Source organism: Lygodium microphyllum, chromosome 8 (genome assembly GCF_053477565.2).
Source record: "Lygodium microphyllum isolate KBCC chromosome 8, Lygodium_microphyllum_v1.1.10, whole genome shotgun sequence".
NCBI classification, from domain to species: domain Eukaryota; kingdom Viridiplantae; phylum Streptophyta; class Polypodiopsida; order Schizaeales; family Lygodiaceae; genus Lygodium; species Lygodium microphyllum.
In genome coordinates this window covers 40,714,395-40,737,233 of record NC_141142.1, presented here as the reverse complement: position 1 = coordinate 40,737,233, position 22,839 = coordinate 40,714,395, and the positions used below count along the sequence as shown (strand labels likewise).

The following is a 22,839-nucleotide window of genomic DNA, read 5'->3' as shown; positions in this document are numbered from 1 at the left end:
AATTCCTCGCACATTCCACGTGGCTATTTTCATGTGTATACAAAACACAATCAGGTACGAGGCACAGCTTGCCTCGATTTGACTTTGTCGGCGAGAATGTCCAGGACTCCCTCATCCAAGAAATCCGCCAACACCGCAAAAGAGTTCTGAGGACCAGATTTGGAAGTAGACGGCATATCTGCTTGCTTGGGGTTGGAACGTGGGTAACGACGGTCCCACAGAGTAATGACGTTGCCTCTGGTATCGAAAGCCAGCTGTACAGGTGGACCCTTTAGACGATCCGAATACATTTTCCTGGCGGGCTGATGATGGGGAGCTGAGGAAACCATAGCAGGAGCAGAGCGCTCGGAAGACATCATTTCCTTCCTGCGTATATATATTCGCATGGAATCTTGTGAGGTAGTAGGCACAGTACTCTCCATGCCAGCACCAATCCTATTGCCTTTTTTGGCACGTACTTCAACCCAATCACTGGCACGGGAATCCAGACCCGAAACCTGTTGTTTACCTTTGGCCAAAACTTGGGGCGGGTGGATAGTATCCAGCGACGGAGCATCACACACCATATCTTCCATGGGCGGAGCAACATGACCCGCATCTGAAATGTGTTTTTGCTCTCGGCATTCAGCCATAAAGTGCCCCAACTGTCCACAGGAAAAGCAATGGCCTGCAAAATTGCCCCATTTCAAACGAAAGTGTAACGGATGCATGCCAGAGCAATTGAGGCGTAACCAAGCAGGCCGTTTCCTTGCAGTATCCCATAACATGCACAAGCGGTTGCGATTCACAGCCCTGAGACTGGGAGGGACCAGAACCGTGCCCACAGCGGCCATAGCATCCTTCAATAGCGGCCAATAAACAGCCGGACAATTTTCCACTTCTACCCACACAGGGCATTCACGTTGCAGGAGGCGCTGGAAATCTGCCATCGGGCGCCATGGAACCACATGAACCAACCGACGATCAAAAAACAAAGGCAGTTTAGACAGGAGAGCAACACGGTGCGTCTCTGTTTTCAAGAGGACCTCAAAAAAACCTCGGGATCCAACAAAAATCTCTTCAACACATTCCCCTTGTAGCAGACTCTGCAGCCATTGGCGAATACGGAAAAGCAGCGGGATGCGACCGGTGAAGAAGAGTATCACCGCGCGATCATAAAATACCGAAAAGGAGCGTAGGACAGTTTTTGGGTCGACGGTAGCTTCCAGAACATCGTCTGGAGCAGAGTCAGAGAAGGCTTCCTGATTATGTTGAACATATTCACCAAGCAGAGTGTTGGCAAATTCCAACACATGCTCCCAGTCCACCTCCTGAGAGTCCGCAGAATCCGAAGCAACCTGCACATAGGAACGATCCTGAGTAACACCTATCTCTTCCGGGGTATGCTTGGTACGTTTACCCGCAGGCTAGATGTCAGGACCCGGGGCAATTCTTCAGTGCACGGAACCATATCCTCCGGTTCCTCAGCATCAGAATCCGGGCCAAGTGCTGCCATCGTTTGGTCTATGAAATCTAGATCCAAACCAGCCATCTCTCTCTCTCTCTCTCTCTCTCTCTCTCTCTCTCTCTCTCTCTCTCTCTCTCTCTCTCTCTCTCTCTCTCTCTCTCTCTCTCTCTCTCTCTCTCTCTCTCTCTCTCTCTCTCTCTCTCTCTCTCTCTCTCACTGCCAAGAACTCTCTCTCTCTCTCTCTGCCAATCGCTGCAGGAACAGGCGGCAGGCAGCTGAGATGCAAACGGGTGGCTCACAGGTCACAGTCCCACAGGGGTGCAGTGTTACGCACGCAGGCCTTCGTCACACAACCAGCACACGCGCAGGCGCAGGGTCGCACTTTCGCTCTCTCTCTCTCGAACCAGGGCGACCCCAGAAGGAAGGTCGCAGCCAGCGAGGAGTAGGGGTCGACGGGGTAGTCACAGGACGACCAGCGCGTAACACTATGGCGATGGGGCAAAACGGACCCGGCAGACACCTGAGGGGAGAACTCAGGCAGGGCGCAGCTCGCGCGGACAGGTGACGGCAGGGTTAGGGGGGTTAACAGGCGACGGCAGGGTTAGGGTGAACAAGCGATGCAGGGCGGACGGGCGGACAGGCGACGGCCCAGATCTGACGGCAACAGGGCCAACGGGCGACGACCACACGCAGGACACGCAGGTCAGACGGCCGGTGGCAGGGCGGAATCCACCGTCGCGTGCTCTCTCGCCATCGCGTTCGTCAGACGTTTCTTTCTTTCTCTCTCTAGGTCGTCGTCTCTCTCTCTACCATCGCGTTCTCTCTCTCTCTCTCTCTCTCTCTCTCTCTCTCTCTCTCTCTCTCTCTCTCTCTCTCTCTCTCTCTCTCTCTCTCTCTCTCTCTCTCTCTCTCTCTCTCTCTCTCTCTCTCTCTCTCTCTCTCTCTCTCTCTCTCTCTCTCTCTCTCTCTCTCAAATCTTATTGTTCCTCTCTCTCTCTCTTTTTTTTCGTAAAAGGTAATTGTATTAATTACGAAAAAAAGTACAAGATGACTTGATTACAAGATACATGACGACAATCTAGGCCATCATGTGAAAAGGTTCTAAGTGCTACAAGTTACAATGTTATGGCAAGGATGCAGATGAAATTGCCATAAGCCAGGGACGTAAGTCCTCCCTAGAGAGCAAATCAGAATGCCGGAGAAGATCCAACTGCCAATACAAGAGGCCCTTAAGCCTCGCAATATGCCGCTGGACATTATAGGCGGAGTCAAAAAGAAAAGCATTCCTAATGGTCCAGTTATGCCAACAGCCCCAATATCGAAGAAAATGATACATGAGTTTCATATGTGGCTGTGCAGGAGTGGGGTATTTGGGCTGCCCGAAAACCCAATCAAAGGGGCGCAGGGTGAATCCAACCACTCCTTGCCAAACAGCCGACAAAAAGAACCAGACTTTCTTTGCGATGGGGCAAGAAATTCGTCGCTTGGAGATTCGTTGCCATTGGAGATTCGTCGCTTGGAAAGAGCCGACGCAAGCGGAAGACCACCAATCATCACTCTCCAAAGAAAGACTTTACATTTGAAGGGTGTCTTGTTCAACCAGCCCTCCATTACAGTTGCCCTCCACCATGACCAGGATTTACGTAATCCCCATAAAGCATTCGCTTTGGTAACTAGCCATTGTTGATCTTTAATCAGAATATGATAAACTTGGTTAGCAGAAGCTTTGCTTAAAGTCAGCCGGCCTTGTAGGTCCCAATCCTGCCAGGGATGATCTGAAGCAAGGGCAGGAAAGGGTTGTCTGCTCTGGAGCATCCACAAAAGCCTATATCCCCGAGGGATCCTGAAAAGCCTCCTAGCTGTACGAAAAGATATAAGCACATTGCGACTGGCAAGGGTGGCATCCGCGACTGAAGACAAGCCCAAACGGGCCATCCGATTGAATTGTGGTCTAAGCTCATGTTTGCCTTCCCATGCAAGTAAACGCGAGACTGCCAACAATTCCAATTGAAAAGAGTTAGTAGCCAAGCGATCCTCCGCTGGATGCCACTGAGCCTTCTGGAGGACCCGTTTCCAGGAACATACCAAATGAGTAAGCAGCGACGAAGAAGAACTGGAGAACCGCGAAGAACATGCCACCAAGAACTCCGGATTTGGGTATTGCCATGTAGAAGCCCATGGCTCTCAAGGAAATAACAGGCTATATCGACCCATGGATGCTGATCCGAGCACATGGCGCGGAAAAGAGACCAACGGAGTGCCTGCATGTGAGTTTGGGCATCTAAAATAGCTCCGCCACCCATGCGTTTGGGGGTGCAGGCATGCGACCAAGAAATCCAGGAAATGCCTGCATGCAATGAGTCCTTCTTCCATAGCATGAAGCGAATAGACTGAGTAAGAGCATTGAGAGTCGTAGTAGTCCAGGGCAACAATGGCAAGAAATATGTGAGCATTGGCAACATAATTGTCTGGGCCACTTTGAGGCGAATATGGAAGGGCCAGGCTTGAGATTTCCAATACATAAACTTAGCCACCATTTTCTGAGAAATCCACTACAGAAGCTGCTTTGGTGGAACGTCGACACCCAAAGGGTACCCAAGGTGCCTGACAATGGAGCCACGAGGAACAACCAGACCCTGCCAGTCCAAGGACTGCAAGTCCGACTCCGTGCAGCTGAGAATGGCTGATTTGAGCGCATTGATGCGAAGGCCGGAGGCTTGACCAAAGATGCCCCAAACATCCAATGCTCGTCTGAGGTTGTCCTTGTCCGCACGCAAAATCATAAAAGTATCATCCGCCAGGGATTGGCTAATGAAGTGCTGTCCTGTAGGAAGCGACAGACCGGCCAACTGAGAAGAGGCTGCCAAATGGGATAACATGGAAAGAACTGGATGTGTCGCGAGGGCAAAGAATAGCGGGCTCAAAGGGCATCCTTGTCTGACAGAGCGGGCAAGTACAAATGGCTCAGTAACACCTCCGTTCAGCATGACTCGCGAAGACGCTGCAGCGCTAATGGTGTAGATTAGACGAGACATCCAGGGACCAAAGCCCATAGCAGACATAAGTTCAGCAACGAAAGACCAATCCAGATAGTCAAAAGCCTTTTCCAGGTCCAGTTGAATCAGTACTACCTCCTGGTTAGAATGCCTTGCATAATCAATAGCCAGTTGAGCATTCAATACATTGTGCAGAATATTTCGGCCCTTAATGAAACCATACTGTAGAGGGTGCACAATGGCCCGGAGATGCTTATGAAGCCGATTCGCCATTATTTTGGAAAAGATTTTGTACATTGAACCCATCAAAGAAATGGGGCGCCACTGTGTCAACTTAGATGGCGAAGGAACTTTTGGAAGCAGTTTAATAAGGCCTTCTTTCCATGAGGAAGGCATGATCCCCGTTTGCCACACCTGCTGAAACAAAGCCTGCAATGGTTTCGCCAGTTGGGTAGCAAACGCTTCAAAGAACTCATTGGTGAGACCATCCCAACCCGGACTTTTATCCTTGGGCAAATGTAAGAAGACGTCCATAACCTTTGCCTCACCAATATCGGACTCCATAGTAGCTTGCATGTCCTGCGGTAGCTGATTGCGGACCAGGTCATAAAAACCCGAACGGGCCTGAGTGATTTGGTCTGAAGGTGGAGAAGTGGAGCCGAGAAGGTCACGGAAATAATTCCTGCACATATGCACAATAGTCTGCGGATCCAGGATAAGGTGGCCTTCTGCATCCTCGAGTCTGGTCATATTCTCCCTAGCAGGAGAGGCATGGAGAGCTCGAAAGAACTTATGGGTTTGACATGCACTATCTTGCAAAGTCTCTGTCAGATGTTGCAGTTTGGCCTGCTGATATGATTTCAAGTGGAAATCTTTAATAAGATCAGCCACTTGCATGGCCAGTGAGAGCAGAAATGCATCATCCGGAGTGTCCACCAGTAGAGAACGAACCAAAGCCAGCATGTCCTTGGCTGCCTTGCGACGCTGCCGACAAAGAGAGGCATGATAGATCCCATACTGCCTAGCAACCCGCTGCACATTAGAGAGCAATCTTTCAAATGACGCAGTGCCTTGAGAAGAGAAGTCGAAGAGGAATCTATCAATCAATTGCTGCATATAGCCCTGAAAGATTGCATGCTTCAGGTAAGACGAATTGAAACGCAAAGGGAGTCTCTCCAGAAATTGCTTGAAAGGGGCAATGGGTTGTGCAAGCAGCTCAAGCTGCAGAGGGAAATGGTCCGACAAGGCATATTGCTGCAGCACTTTTATTTCGAGCAGCTCAGGAAGAAAATCATCATTCTGCATGATATATATATGGTCCAATCGCGACCATGTTGTTGCATACTGGGCAGAATGGAAAGTAAACCCTGTAGAAGACGGGTGTAGCCAGGACCAGAGGTCTTGCTTAAGAACAGCAAGCGCCAACGCATGCCACATACGACTTTCCGGCGCATCCATCACCGAATGCTCCGATGTGGACTGGGAGGAATCAACACACATATTGAAATCCCCCATGAAGAAGCCCCGTCTGCCAAGTGACAAGAAGGTCTGCAAAGTCTGCCAAAGCGCCCGACGAGATAAGGAATCATTCCGAGCATAGAGGCCAAGTATCCATAAGATTTCCCCTTCGAATAAAATTTCAATCACCAAAAAACGGCCATGAACATCATTTTTAATAAGAACAGGCTGATATTTGTCATGGACAATCATGAGCACACCCGAATAATGCATGGCCTGTGTCCCTGCATAAAACAATCGAAAGCCATGGCAATCTACCACTTTTCCGGCTTCACCATGACTCTTGTGCTCAACAGCGCACAAGACATCCCACTGATTTTCATGCAATACAGTCCACATGGCATGTTGCTTGTGTCGAGAACAAATTCCTCGCACATTCCACGTGGCTATTTTCATGTGTATTCAAAACAAAATCAGGTACGAGGCACAACTTGCCTCGATTTGACTTTGTCAGCGAGAATGTCCAGGACTCCCTCGTCCAAGAAATCCGCCAACACTGCAAAAGAGTTCTGCGGACCAGATTTGGAAGTAGACGGCATATCTGCTGGCTTGGGGATGGAACGGGGATAACGACGGTCCCACGGGGTAAAGACATTACCTCTGGTATCAAATGCCAGCTTAGCAGGGGGACCCTTTGGACAATCCGAATACATTTTCCTGGCGGGCTGATGAAGGGGGGCAGAGGAAACCATAGCAGGAGCAGAGCGCTCGGAAGACAGCATTTCCTTCCTGCGCATATATGTACGCATGGAATCTTGTGAGGTAGTAGGCACATTGTTCTCCATGGCAGCAACAACCCTGTTGCCTTTTTTTGCACGTACTTCAACCCAATTAGTAGCGCTGGAATCCAGACCCGAAACCTGTTGTTTACCTTTGGCCAGAGCTTAGGGCTGATGGGTAGCATCCAGCGACGGGGCATCACACACCATATCTTCCATGGGCGGCGCAGCATGGCCATCATTGGAAGTGTGTTGCTGTTCCGGGCATTCGGCCATAAAATGCCCCAACTGTCCACAGGAAAAGCAATGCCCTGCAAAATTGCCCCATTTCAAACGGAAGTGTAACGGGTGCATGCCAGAGCAATTGAGGCGTAACCAGGCAAGCCTTTTTCTTGCAGTGTCCCATAGCATACACAAGCGGTTGCGATTCACAGCCCTGAGACTGGGAGGGACCAGAACAGTGCCCACAGCGGCCATAGCATCCTTCAATAGTGGCCAATAAACAACCAGACAATTTTCCACCTCGACCCACACAGGGCATTCACGTTGCAGCAGACGCTGAAAATCTGCCATTGGACGCCATGGAACCACATGAACCAACCGGCGTTCAAAAAACAAAGGCAGTTTAGACAGGAGAGCAGCACGGTGCGTCTCCGATTTCAACAGGACCTCAAAAAAGCCCCGGGAGCCAACAAAAATCTCTTCAACACATTCCCCTTGTAGCAGATGGTGCAACCACTGGCAAATACGGGAAAGCAACGGGATTCAACCAGTGAAGAAGAGTATCACAGCGCGATCATAAAATACCGAAAAGGAGCGCAGGACAGTTTTTGGGTCCACGGTGGCGTCCAGAACATCGTCAGGTGCAGAGTCAGAAATACTTCCTGATTATGTTGAACATAATCGCCAAGCAAAGTGTTTGCAAATTCCAGCAAATGCTCCCAGTCTACTTCCTAAGAGTCTACAGAATCCGAAGCAACCTGAGCATAGGACCGATCCTGAAAAACGCCTATCTCTTCCGAAGCATGCTTGGTACGTTTACCCGCAGGCTGGATGTCGGGATGAGGGGGAATCTCTTCGTTGCACGGAACCATATCCTCAGGTTCCTCCGCATCAGAATCCGAGCCCAGTGCTGCCACTGTTTGATCTATGAAATCCAGATCCAAACCAGCCATCGTATATGATGATTTGATCTCGAAGGAGGACTGGCCCTCTCTCTTGCCGGCTCTCTCGCTCTCCCTCTTTTCTGTACAGAGGCGCTGTCCAGGGGTGTACTCTGCAAGGAGAGCTAATGAAAACTGAGGTTTACCTGTCACCGTGCAGGGGCAGAAGGGCGAAACAAAGGCCTGGCGGTCTCCACGGCAGGACGGTACAGGCTGGGGTGCCGGGCAGGGAACCGTCAGCAGCGTCCGGGGACAGGGCGTCAGGGGTAGGCGACCGTGGATAGGGCGTCAGGGACAGGGTGTCTGGACGTGGACAGGGCGCCAGGAGCAGAACGCGCTGGCGGCTCCAGGAGCAGGGCGTCTGCTCCCGACAGCTCCAAGAGCAGGACGTCAGAAATATGGCGGTAGGGATTCTGCTGGCAGCGCAGGGAGCAGGCGCAACTGGCAGAAACAGGAGGAGATGCAGCCCTCGACTATGTTGACAAAACGCGAACGACCGACGAACAGAGGCGACGACGGGGCTGACGCGAACGGGGGGTGACGACAGACAGGTCTTCAGGCGGCGATGACACAGATCACGGCGACAGCAAGGCGCGCCAGACCAGGCGATGGCAGGGTGGCACGAAGCAGGAGCACCATCGCGACTCTCTCGTATCTCTCTCTCTCTCTCTCTCTCTCTCTCTCTGTGTGTGTGTGTGTGTGTGTGTGTGTGTGTGTGTGTGTGTGTGTCTCTCTCTCTCTCTCTCTCTCTCTCTCTCTCTCTCTCTCTCTCTCTCTCTCTCTATGTTCACTCTATCTCTCAATCTTGGTCATACGCTTCCACACCGCTGCACATTGACATGGTATCAAAGCAACAAAGGACCGACTGAGTGAGAACCCATCTAAAGAGGAGATTTCGACACAACATGAGGCTGCATTATCAGCATTCGAGGGTGGGCGGCAGGGCTGCACATCAGAACAAGGCTGAATTTGTGAGCATTTGGTTTGTCTGGATGCACTTGAACCTTTGCCAACTCCGCACAATCCTCTGCATAAAGTTTGGACTTGTCTCTCGATGTAGGACAGTCAATGGCCTCTGTAACAAGCTCCGTCAAATCATAGGACTCCAAGATGGCAGGCATCATAACGCAACAAACGTGGTAGTTCTCACCATCAAGCTTCTAATATGATGGAAAGCCAATAGGATGGGCACCTTTTCCAATCAAGTATCGCCAAAAACTCCATATCGGCCTCAAAAGACATCTCCAAAAATGCCTACAAAAACACAAAAGCAACCCCTCTAACTGTGAAAACGCAGCATGCTAGGGCTCTTCTCTGCTTGTCCCGCTCCTTCTTCACTCGCCGAAGGCAACGAAAAGGTAAAATCTGCACTTGAGGGCCAAAAAAGCAACTTTCTCCTCTTCAATCAGCAAAAAATAACCAACAACTTCAACAACTTTGCTCCTTTCCTGCATGCCCATAGTGGAGGTGGTCCAAAGATATGTTTACTTGGGGATTACATTTTCAAGGCCTAGATTCACTTTGAGGAGAGCAACAAAGGATAGATTGACACAAGGCTTTGCGACTCTAGGATTGATGGAGAGCCAACATGCACGCATATAATTTCAAGAGCCTCAGACGAAGCTCTAGCTCTTCAACACTTTGGTCACACCAGCACTTCTATATAGAGCCCCCATGTGGGGATCAAGCCTCTACCACACGAGGACGGCTACAGAACAAATGGAGATACCCTTAGTATTGATGATTTTACGAATGATTTGGAATAAACCCTCTGTACCACATGAGATTATCAAAGCAAAGATGCGAGCACCACCCATAGTGACAAAGACCCTCTTCCAAACAATGATTTTCTTGCATAACCTCTACACCTTGCCAATACAGAGATACTCTTGACTCACACTAGAGTCATCTAGACAGCTAGCATTACAAGGAGATGCTGAGTGCTGATATGCTCAAATAGAGGCAATGTTATGGCTACATGAATTACACATAAATCACCTCTCATCATTACAGTACAGCTTGGATTACCCTCACTTGGAGCTCAACCGAGAGGAGTGAATGGTATCATCAAAATGGACATTATTCAGATACACATAGCCAAGACATGGGTGACACCTACTGAATTTCCGGGGACGAAGATAGCTTTCTACCGGAAGCATCTTCCATACATATCCCCCAATGGCTTTGTTGTCCACCTAAGATACATGGATGCACACCTGTCTCATGGTGTACAATGGATCATTGGAAAACTCCGTACATCCTCACACCAACTCCCAATATGGCGCAAACTCTCTTCCCCTAGAGAACAAGATTTGCCAACTCTGTCAACTCAAGCCACAAACATAGGAGCACTACTTATGCAAATGCCTAGTGTACTATGAGATTCGAGGGTGCTTCCATTTCCTATTTAGACAAGGATTTGGGCCACTATCCAGGGTGATGGATTTCCTAGATCAAAGATGTCTCGGGCTCTTCTTACTAGAGCTACACCACCATAGAGAGAACCTCTAACGGACCCAAGAGTAGAGACACGGAGCCACACACTAGCACACACTCACAGAGTTCTACAGAGTATCAACTACTCCCTCCACTACAGAGCCCTCATCGGATCAAGCAGCAGCCCTACCACGGGGGACCATCCTAGACACTGCCACAGACATGCAAAGCATGTTTCCCACGCCCAGCCAGTCCACACCCTCACAAGAGGCATTATCTACAAATACAGAGGATACTACACCATCATCGGGCGACCATACCTCACCGCTTCACCCTCTCTATGCTAGATAGACCCATGAGAGATATCTTGGGATGAGAGTGTCTCTTGAGCAGTTCCACATTGTATCTAGCTTAGACATCATTTTGTACTCATTAGCTATGTATTGTTTACTATTTATTTTTCATTCACTTAGTCACAACATTAGATGACAGCTATTTTGGGATACTATTTATTTTCCATTCACTTAGTCACAACATTAGATGACAACTATTTTGGGACTTGGGAAATTTCCTGACTTTTTAGATGTAACATTTTGGTGCTCATAGGCCAATTTGGCCTATGAGATTTTTGTACACACACACACACACACAAAAGATATGAATCATGATTATATCTCTTTCTCTATCAAATATAATGATATCTATTCTTTCTCTATCTTACAAATATTTTAGAATGGTTATGTTTTATGCATTTTAACCATTTCTAAGACTTCACAAATCTACGTGCCTAGAATCCCATTCCATACCTAGCGTAGCAAACAATATATATCATATCACCTTGCTCCTGAGTCTAGCATCCTCGTACACTGAAAAGGTAAATGCTCACTCTCCACCAGTGGCAACCACAGCAAGAAGAATGTCTGCTCTAGTAAAGAGACCAATATAGGTTTGAAGTGTCTCTATATCAATCCTCCACTTTGGACACAATCCCTGCATAAGTACTCTCCTTAATGGCCTGCCCCCCCCAACCTGATACACCAAAGTCTGTCTCTGTAAATCAGCTAGTAAGTCAGCTTCCATCTCCACCTGATCAAGGGAAGTTCCTTATGAGGCACTTCACCTGGCCAATTGGGTTGTGTAGTAATCAGGTATCCAAAGGAGTCTGGCCAGTTGGCAGTAAGTCAGAAAATAGTTGGAGAACGTGAGATGAAACCATCTTCGCTTAGAAGAAATCCAGTTGTTACATAGTACAATCCAAAACATTTTGAATTACTGAAAGAGCGATGAATACTTGAGGGCATACTGAATTGAGTCAACAAGATGGAGCCATAGCTTACGTCAAGCACTTGGATCCAGTTGTTGCAGACAGTTTCTTTTATAAACCTTGACATAACTTCCTGTCTTGCCCCTTTCCAATCCTTGGAGGCTATATCTCATGAGTGTGCAATAGCTGTTCCAGAACTTCTTAGGAGAATAGGCTACCTTCTTGGATATAAACTGCCTTCTCTACACTTTTCTGTGTCAGAACTTAGAATGCGTGCTGTGTCAGCCTTTTCTCTCTCTGTTGGTTATAATATATTTTATGTTTTAGTATTCTACTAGCACATAGCTCTTGCTAGTTTTCCTTTCAGATCAATTTTGATAAATGAGGCTAATACATTCAACATTTTATTGCCGAAGTAAAATTATAAAGACAAATAAGAAAACACCAGTTAACCCACCAAAAAGCCAAAGAACAATGGATTCCGTTCCCTGTACAACTTTGCTAAAGAGTACCTTCTTGGCTATAAACTGCCTTCTCTACACTTTTCTGTGTCAGAACTTAGAATGCGTGCTGTGTCAGCCCTTTCTGTCTCTGTTAGTTATAATATATTTTACGTTTGAGTATTCTACTAGCACATAGCTCTTGCTAGTTTTCCTTTCAGATCAATTTTGATAAATGAGGCTAATACATTCAACATTTTATTGCCGAAGTAAAATTATAAAGACAAATAAGAAAACACCAGTTAACCCACCAAAAAGCCAAAGAACAATGGATTCCGTTCCCTGTACAACTTTGCTAAAGAGATTTGTCCATCAGCTTTCCCATCTGAAGGAGGGAGCACATCAAATATGAAGATATCAAGTAGCTTTTCATCATAAGGATCTGAAACCAATGCTATGAACCCTGGTTTCAGCACTGCCCAGACCTGCAAAACAGACCATAGGAAACATCAGAAAGTATTTGAGAAACTCTCTTTTCAGAGAGTATACTCGAAATGATCTGCTCTAGATTGCATAGTTGTGTTCAAGCATGGACATTCATCACTTTCATTAAATCCAGCAATATATGAACCTTTGCAAAAACCTGCATTACTCTCAACTTACTATTCCAAGGTTGCACAAACAAACAGCAAAAACAACTCTATCCACAAACTTCTTCACAAGCAGCTGCACAGAACCTGAATCAGTTGAAATATCTTTGGGATTCTATGTGGCACAAACTCTAAATAGCACTCAAACTCAATGAAATATACATTGGATTGCTGAATTACACCTGCTACATACTGCTGCACACTGTACATGAGGCAGAGATGTTTGTGGCAGATTAGTTGATTCTCTCTAACAAAAGACCTGTTTGCACGTACAAGATAGAACAGAGACAGAGAAAGGAATACAGCACAGTAGGATGGATATGACCTATACTGTAAAAGTAGTTTTGGGTTTTGCCAAGCTTATATGCAAACGACACTGGTCAACTCTCTGCAAAATGTAACGTCTTCAAACACTAGAAAGAAGGGAAGAGACAAATCAATAAAGCTTGGATTCACCTAAAATAACGAGCTTCTGTTCTTGGTGGTAAAATTATATGAGAGAGCTAGCTGCACTCTACAGAAAAGAAGCCTGAGAGCTGATCAAAGCTCTAAGGCTTCTCTTCTATAGAGCTTGGCTGGCTCTCTCATTAATATCAGTTGCATAGTCATTCAACCACTCAACCACTCCTTGGATTAACTGGTGACTTTAAAGCTTCGCCTTGACTTTCGTTAAACTCACCCCTCTGAACCCCATCCATGCATCTGCTGTTCCAATTACAAAGTCAACACTAGAATCTCTAGCCAAACAAGGGGCAACACCTTGAACTCTCTCTCTCATGATGAAGTTCCTACTTATGATAGAGGTGTCATCCCAGAATTGTCAAAAAGCCCCTAAACACAAAGAAAGGACCTAGATGTTCTAACGTAAAAGCAAGAGAGAAGGCAACGAGACTGGTCCCACTGCGATGCTACTGACTGAAGACTTAGTGTATGTTAATGTCACGCAAGCCAAAGCATATGAAATTTTGAAGTATCCTGCTTTTTCTCATTCGTTCAATGTGAGAGCTGGTCAAAAAAAACATCTAAACTCTTGTTGCAGCAAAAAGGAGCAGATTTGAAAGCAAGGCTAACCTACACATTGTGTATGTACATGCAATTCACAAGCTCAGTGCATCAGTTGAAATAGGAAAAAAATCAACGGAAGCATCAATATGCAATAGCAATATAAAAGCAAAAGGGGAATATTGACTAGTAAGTATCACACCCAAGAATGTGTGCACACCAAACTGTATTCACAAACAAGGTTACAATATCTTCAAAGAAATGCTGTAAACATTTCTGTAAGATCAAAAGCATGCTCACCTTTTGCCAATTGTCATTACAGCAAGAAAGCCACCTACAGCATGAGCAATTTGATGACTCCTCTGTTGGGTGAATTCGTTGAAGGTGTTTCACAGAAACATAGCCTTCCCTTAATTTTGGTCCATATTCAGGCTTAAAAGATAGCTTGGATACTTCAAGGAACTTACAAACCTGCAGTTGAAATCATAAACCAGTATTAACCATGATAAATGGACATTCATAAATCATGGACGAGTGAGATGTTGAACATTAGTCATCTAACAAAGCAAAGCTATAGAATGCAACTGGAAAGAATAAAATGTGCCCAGTTATGTCATTTCACTGTGCAGACAGTGTCCCTCTCATGGAATCCTAGATGAACAGATTGAAAACAGCCATCTGTGAGTTAAGCTTCAAGGTTTAAGACTACAACTCTTGCCCTTGAAATAGATCTGTCCAAAACTGTGTTCAATTTTTTTTTAAAGAAACTCTGTATTTAACTTTGTAAAATTTGTTCAGATTTACTTAGCATAACCAGATACAGTAACCTGCTATGACCCTCATCCCACACCTTGAGTTCAAGGAGGAGTGTATCAACATGAATCTAAATAGGACAACATAAGGGTACGATCTACTGACATATAAGATCTTGGAGGTTAACAGAGGTATGAGACTATGAGTATTCATCATGGTGGATGAGGACAACTCTAATGCATTTGCTTATGGGACGAAACTCTGTGATTATGGGACCAAGTTACAAGATCCCAAGTATTAAAGGCTTGCATGCATAGCATATTGACTCAGGACTTGGTGTGCACAAGAGAAAGAGCTAAGGGCCAAATCGTTTTATCTTTTTAATAAAATCTTTATTAATAAAAGCTTGTGCTGTATTTCATACACCTAGCAACCTTGTATATCCTCCATGCCAAATCTTGAGTGGGCAAGCCCACATAATGAAATAATATCAGTAGAAGACAAAGTCTGGTCTTCTCAAGCTTCTTGTGACCAAACCATGGTTTAAGTCAGGGATGATACAGAGACAAGTCAGTCTAAGTCTCACCCCAGCTCTGAGAATAGCAGAGACTCTGCATTCTAAACTGTCATTGATGCAAACATCTTGTCCAAAACTGTTAATATACCATTTTTCATTATGAGATAGCAGTCCAATACCCAACCATAACTCGATATACAAGGCTTACCTGGTTCTCCCATCAGACCTTCATAAAATGCTGAGAGAGAAAAGCCGTAAATCCATTACTTTGAAATGGACCTGACAAGAGTACTTACCTCCCTTGTGTTCACAATGTCCAAGCTTCCAAGGAAATGATTCAAATAGTCCTGCATTGCTGATATAGCCTTCAAAGAAATCGACGACAAGCGTCCCAAAGCAGGACGAATTACAGGCAAAGCAGCACTGGATGGAACATCTCTGAAAGCATATAAAAGAAACCCATAAGTAATGTATTCAGTTGATTATTCAAAACAAGCAAAAGCGTGCTACATTTGATTCTGCAAGAGTAAAGGTACACCTCCGTGCAGATGGAGAGGGATGAACCTCCTCTAAATAGTCATCATCTTCATGACCATGAAAAGACATGGAAGTTCCAGCATGCTCTCCAAGGCCCAAATTTTGAAGCCAATCTTTCACCTTCAACATGAAACACAAGAAATTCATTATAAAGAAAGACTAGCATAACTTCCCACAGGAGTTCTTGTTTGCAGTACACTACCTGTTCTTGTTTCTCCTGCAAATCTTCAATCAAAACTCTTTTCTTCAAATCAAAATGCAACATCAAAACTTGTGATGCCTTCTTGACAAGTCGCCACTGAAACTGCAAAATTGAAATAGAAGCAACCAATGCTACTATTATCATATTCCTTCCATCAAGAGATGAAACAGGGTGCAAAACATGACATCAAACAGAATGTCACATTAACATATGCATACAGATGAGACTACATGACGCATGAAAAGTGTATATTTGTAAATACTGAGAACCAAAAGAACTCTAACTCACTGCGTAAACCCTTCTCACCATTTGTGCTCATGCAGTTGTTTGTCCACACAACTTGCAGAAGCTCAACGACAGATACATTGCACGGAGATAAGTCAAAGAGAGGCTGCAAAGAGGGTAACGTGGACAAGGCTACTCCATTCCACAAACAGTAGTTACAAGGGAGTGAAGAAGTCTGCTGAAAGTCCCCCTGAATCAAGTGGATCTTTGATATACTACAACACTTTTAGGTCTCGAAAGCATTGCCCACGTTGTCTTTAAGCTTATGTATCTTTACATAGATTTAGTGTTTCGACTCCGAAAACTTGGGACTTGCTTAGAAAACAAAACTGCATAAATAGACTATATTTTATTGACCCTTGATTAATGTTGGGGGTATAAAATGTGTTCACACCTTTAACATACACACACACACACACACATAACACACCTAAGGTGTATTCACACACTAGGATGTGTACTAACTAACAAAACCCCCCTTCAGGTCATGGGTGGCTGAGCTCCTGATAGAAAACACACAAAGAAATGAAAATGCAAAGGTCTTACCTCAAAGAGGTAGCATCTAATCCCATACAATGATTCTAGAAGAAGGAGATACATAAATGGGAGAGGTGCAACATGAGAATGGTCATGACATGGTCTACCAAGAAGCTCGGGGATCCAAGGTAAGGCATAGTGCAGAGGTACGTATGCATAGCTCACAAGCTAACCAAACGCCAACATGGCTCAAAAGCGCTGAGCTTGATCTGGGCTGGGCATTTTTATTAGGTATTTTAGGTATTTTTCTGGTGTGGCATTTTATGCCAGTGGAGCATTTTATGCACCAGTCGGCCAGCATTTAATGCTGGCCAACCAGCATTTATTGCTCCTCACTTTTTCAGCCTATTTATACTCAGTGGCTCCTCCTCAGTCATTATCACCTTCACCATCTGCAGACTCTGTGGAGAGAGGAGCCAGTGCCAGTGCCAATGCCCACGCAGCCAGTGACTCACTGTTGTATGCGACTGTCTCATGTTCAGATATATGGATTCCATTTCCCGTGCATACATCTGAGTTCTCATCTGTATCGTGTTCTTTCTTTCTTTCTTTTTGTCTCGTGTTTCAGCAGTTTATTTCAGCACATGTTTATGCTTCCACCGCTGCTCCACTTCTGACATGGTATCAGAGCTCAGGATCTGTGCTCCTGCTGTGTTTTCTTGCTGATTTCAGGACTATTTTGTACCCCTGCTGTTCAGGCGACTGCTGTAGCAGCCAGGCGGCCTGTTTTGGGGCTGTTTTCAGCCTGCGTTTTTTGCAGTTTTGCCATGGTCTGCTGCATACGCACCCTCTGCTGCCTGCATTTTCCATCAGCAGCTACTGGCGACAGTTTTCTACCTGTTTTTCTCCAGTTTACAGCCTGCGTTTTGCTTATTCAGCGTCTCTCGTGGCTGGGTGACTGTTACTTCAGGCCGTTTTTACTGTTTTTGGCAGTTTTTGACTGATTTTTTGCCTTTCTGCAGCAGATTTTGTCTTCTATTGATCAGATTTTGGGTTATATTGCATGTGAACTCTCATTTTCTGCAGTATGTGCCTATGTTTTGGCTGTGTTTCCTCTCTCAATTCCATCTCTTCTCTACTTCTCTTTTTATCCTCTCCATATGGCTCCTCCATGCACTTCCCCTGATGATAAGTTACATGGACCTGATTATCTCACATGGAGTGCTGTCATGAAAGCTTGGTTTGTGCAGAAGCGGTTATGGTACATCGTCTGTGGAGCTATTTCTCGACCTCTCCGTCCTTTTCCTCTTCCTGAAGACTTTGATGAGGACAACCATGAGGAAGCGGTGCTCACATGGGACTCGGACGATTCTCGTGCTTAGTGACCAAAGAGAGTAGGGTTTGCTGGGGGAAGCACAGAGTGTGTACGCCAAACACTAAGAGAGAAAAAAAACTCAAAAAGAAGATGAAAGATTAATCATGCTGATGAAGTAAATCTGATACGAGGGTGCCATAGTACGAAGGATGCCCTGGAGTGCACAAAGACTGCCAAAGAAGCCTTTGAGTCTCCAAACACAGGATGAAAAGGTGTCGCCTGGAGCAAGAAGACTGCCGTCGAAGAGTGAGGAGCCTCTGAATCTGCAAATGCAGGAATGAAGAGTAGTACCTACGAGCAGGGAGACAGTCGATGAAGCCTCTGTCTACAAACACAAGCCTGATGAGCTAATGCCAACTCTGTTGGAGGTGACACCAGGTGGTGTAGGAGCAACCATGAACCAAAATGCAAGGTGGTGAAGCCAAAGAGATAAGGAGAAGTTAATGCCAAGCTGCCAGATCAGCAAACGCACGATGTGGAGTATCGCCAGCAACTAGATGATGGTCGTCAGGTAAAGAGGAGAAAAAATGCCAACTATCTCATGACGCCAACAAGTGGAGAGATGACGCTCAGCTGTGAGAGTGACGCCAAGAAGAGAGGAGCAACTAATGCCAAGAGTGTGATGACTAACGCCAAGTGGAGGGAGCACCAAGCGCAGGGAGGAAGGGCTCAAAGGAGCTCTCACCAACACTAGCTGAAAGAGAAAGAGGGCAGCCACCGAAACACAGCTACAAAGATGGTGGAGGCTGGTGTCTGATGGTAGGAGGTGAAGGTGATAGAAGGAGAGTGTCAGAAGACTACCAGAGAGAGAGTGGAAGTGACGAACTGAAGGATCAGCCATACGGAATGAGTGACAGAGGCAATAAATAGGTAAGAGATTGTCTAGGGTGGCGCCCAAAGGGAGGGCGCCAATTGTCTAAGGTGGTGCCCCACTATGGGTGCCCAGCCCCTTTTTGAGACTATCCACTATGAAACCCTAAACGCAAAACGCAGAACGCAAGCTGTGTGTGAAGGGTTTCTCAACATGCTTGGCTAATGAGGATGAAGAACTGTGAGGTGTCTAAGGATAAGGCAGAAAATAAGGCTATAAAGAGGAATAGGATGGGTAGGTAGGAATAGGCAAAAAGGGACCCACATGCATCTATGGAGCAAGCACAGAGAGACTCAAACATTACACAATTGATGGCTAAGGCACAATAGCATAACCAACCAGTCTACTTAAAATTGCCACTGTGGCAAACTATGGTATCAACTAATCCACACCTAGATAAGCAAGGGAAGGTATCCTTTGCTGTGAGTATCCCAAATGGTGGCAAACTATGGTATCAACTAATTCACACCTGGATAAGCAAGGGAAGGTATCCCATGCTCTGAGTATTCCAAATGTGCGTTATGCGTAGGCTGAGTCTTCCCCAAAGGTGCTAAGCACCACCTGAAAAAGGACGTACACAAGTCCTAAAGGTTGTACTTATGTTTGAAGAACCCCTCGATGTGGTGTATAAAATGGGAATGGTGTGAATGGTAAAGGTGATGCAACGGAAAAAGTAGATGAAAAAGGTGGGTTTTGAAACTATAGTATAAATGATGTGGATGAAGCTGTATAAATTTGATTTGATTTAATGGTGAAAATTGAAAGGCAAGAAGATTGAAGAGCTTCATGGAAGAATAGCCTTTTTGACAATTGTTACTCAATAAAGGTATAATTGATTCTTTCTTGTTAGATATTGTGCATAGATTTGATGATGTTGCAAGGCTGTTGAGACCTCCATCAAGGATGGGCCCCCTTGTTGGAGAAAGAGATTCAAAGTGTGACTCTTTCTTTCAAACTATTCCATCTACTTTGATGCAAGATACACAAGTTTTGGCCTTTGTTCCTTCTTCGTCATTTACTTCTCCTCCTTTACATCATTTTGGTAAAGATGAAGATGAAACTAGAGTGCCATATGTCGATCATCGAAAAGGTTCACTTAAAGATTAATTCTTATATGTTAATACACGAAGAGGTGATTAGTTTCAAACCTTCTATTAAGAATTTGAAATAGATGTTGAAGACAAAATTGTTCCTTGCGAAATTCCACAACCTTTGACGCAAACATAATTTTCATTTGAGCAACTTCCAAAAATAGTAATCTCCTAAATTTTAGGAGTCGCCAAATTTAACTTCTAGAGTGCTTCATTATATAGATTCATCGGTTTATGGTTTGTCTCTTCGATCATGAGCATGTGGTTTCTCTTTCTGGAACCACTCATGATATGGGCTTCTAGTCAATGTGACTATCTAAGTGTAAAAGTCTTAGTCATCTGAGCTTTCTGGTCAATCTGACAACTCGACTAAACTTTTAAATTTTTTTGGGCATCTCATCAATGACGACCCAAGTATAATTATAGAGTGTTTTAGCCATTGATTACCCTTAAATAAAAAGATAAACATTTAACCATATTTCGAAACAATTAAATAATTTAAATCGTCTTTCGAAGAACATGAGTATTAAAATTAATTTGAAATCATTAAGCCAATATATCTTGGTAACAATTGATATACAAAAGATTTGTCACATCTCTCCCTCTTGAAATCTATCTTGACCTTAGGACGTTGCTTAAAATATTTCTGATCCTATAGCTTCTTCATAAGCTGCAAGTATTTCTAAAAAGTCTTTAAAATACTCTTTCGGCATCCATTTAGAATCTGAATAAGAGTAATTTTTAAATTTTAAAATGAATTTTCTAAAAATGTTTCTTTCTCCTTTCTTGATCATATGAAAGACTATTTGCTCTAGTTGAAGTATTTTCTCATGTTTATCTACTTCAATTGGATCCTCCATTACACGTTCCAATGGTGCAGACCCTTTATAAGGCTTCAAAAAATAGCTCTGAAAAGCATTGTGAATCCTCCAATGTTCTGAAAGTTGTAACCTATAACAAACATCATTAATCTTTTCAGTGACTTGCAATGGGGTCACTTGAAATGAAGACTTGTTAGAGCTGCTTATACGAGCTTTGTCAAATTTCAACCACACCCAATCTCCTCCCTATAAAATCATTTGTCTTTGATACTTATCTGTTGCTAACTTTTGTTTTTTTTTAGATCTTTGGATAACTCGTCTAACTTGGGCGAAAGTCGTATCCCTATCACACATGAACTCATCAACATAAAATATCTCCTCCTTGGTTTTGAGAATAGGTATTTAAAGTGGTTTTCTATATATAATCTAAAATGATGTTTTATTTGTAAAAGTATGAACTGTGTTGTTATAGGCATATTCTACCAAAGGCAAATACATTTCCCATTGTTGGTTGGCTTCATGGCAATAGCACTTCAGCATATCCAATATTTTGAGATTGGCTATCTTACTTTGACCATCTATTTTAGGATGATAAGAAGAAGAAAAAATAAGCTTTGTACCAAAATTTTCAAAAAGAGCTCGCCAAAAGATACTAGTTGTCCGTAGATCTCTATCACTAACGATGGATTGTGGTAACCCATGATACTTAAAGATTTGTTTAATAAATATTCTAGCCATATGTTGAGACTTGATAGTCTTCTTCTGACTGGAATGAAATGAGCTTGTTTGCTAAACCTGTCAATATTAGTCTATATTGTCAGAGTGCAGCAATGCAAAAGCGAATGACCAACACAAAGAGTGAACAGAGAGAGAAGAGAGAGAGATAGAGAGAAAGAGACAATGAAACGCAGAAAATCTGCAATGAAAAATATTGTATAAGGATCCAGAATTATACACAGGTGCAGAGAGAATATTTGTCTATATCTCCACCTCGAAGATCTCAATCTCCGTAATCCCGGAGGCCAATCTCCATGGTCTACAGCCTGAAATCTGTGAAACACAACTAACTGAGCTTGCTTGAAACAAAGTCTATAAATAGGCTGAAAATAATGCCCAAAATAGTGCAGGTCGGCTGCAATTAATGCAGCCGAATCCTGACCAACTCGTGCAGTCCGATTGCATGCCACGTGGCAACTAGCTGACTGCCTGCCATGTGGCACTGGCGACAGCTTGCCACGTGTCCTATCTATCCGAGAGACGACTCTCTAACACCCCTCTCTAACACCCCCTCTCAGATCTTAGACACGTCAGAAGACTAAGGGATCTGGAGTACTGTCGAAGTAAAGCCTCGGGAAGCACCTTAGTAAACAAGTCTGCAGGATTATCCTCTGTCTTGCAACAGAATAAGAAAATGGTCTCATCGAGAATCTTCTCCTAAATGAAATGATACTGGATCTCAATATGCTTCATCCATGCATGAATCACATACTTCCTGGCCAACGCAATGCAACTCTCATTGTCGCACTATAGGATAGTAGGACCTGGTCCGCGAGCAGCCAAGCTCCTCCAAAAGCTTGCAAAGCCACACTGTCTCACATATAGTAGAAGATGCCACCCGATACTCCACCTCAGTTGAAGAAAGGGCAACCGTAGGTTGCTTCGTGCTGCTCCATGAAACAACACCAACACCCAAGGTAAAACAATAACTGGTGATGGGCCTCCGATGATCCACATCACCAGCCCAATCTGAATCACTCCAACCTATAAGGACCAAGTCCGTAGCACCTATACCAGCAAGATAGTAGAACCCAAAATCAGGAGTTCCCCATAGGAACCACAAAATCCTTTGAGCAGCCTATCAATGCACCATCTTGGGTTCACTCATGAGCCCGACCAGCACACCTACAGAATAACATAAGTCAACACAAGTATTAAGAAGCCAAATCAAGAAACCAACCAACTGCCTATAACGAGTAGTTTTCGCCAAGGGAGAATCCGAATGAACTGTAGCCTTCCAATTCGGATCCATAGGAGTCATAAGAGACTTGCATCCCTCCATCTCACACGTAGCCAAGAGTTCCTATACATACCGCTACTGAGAAATAAAGATCCCCCTCAGAGTCTGATAGTTCTCATGACCTAGAAAGAAGTACAAAAGTCCCATGTCTGTCATCTCAAACTTCTCATGAAGTGCTGCCTTCGTCTACTCAACCATTTGAGTATGGTCACCTGTCACAATCAAGTCATCCACATAAAGGACAAACAACACACAACC

The 22,839-nt window shown here is 44.8% G+C and overlaps 1 protein-coding gene and 1 long non-coding RNA gene across 6 annotated transcripts in view; both read right to left on the bottom strand.

Moving 5' to 3' along the window:
* The window catches only part of PLDP1 (phospholipase D P1), a 129,821-nt gene that overhangs the window by 94,811 nt on the left and 12,171 nt on the right, over window positions 1-22,839 (bottom strand). For all 5 annotated transcript variants that reach the window (XM_087682828.1, XM_087682827.1, XM_087682830.1 and 2 more), the window contains exons 2-6: window positions 15,645-15,746; window positions 15,444-15,562; window positions 15,202-15,343; window positions 13,936-14,106; window positions 12,295-12,468 (exon numbers count right to left, since the gene is read on the bottom strand). In XM_087682828.1, the coding sequence (XP_087538954.1) occupies window positions 12,295-12,468; window positions 13,936-14,106; window positions 15,202-15,343; window positions 15,444-15,562; window positions 15,645-15,746 (708 nt within the window). The remainder of the gene's footprint in view (window positions 1-12,294; window positions 12,469-13,935; window positions 14,107-15,201; window positions 15,344-15,443; window positions 15,563-15,644; window positions 15,747-22,839) is intronic.
* Window positions 11,287-12,039, bottom strand: LOC148032195 (uncharacterized). Its single transcript, XR_015691587.1, has 3 exons — window positions 12,001-12,039; window positions 11,617-11,795; window positions 11,287-11,441 (listed from the first exon to the last, which is right to left on the bottom strand). It is a non-coding gene; the product is annotated as an uncharacterized LOC148032195 (long non-coding RNA).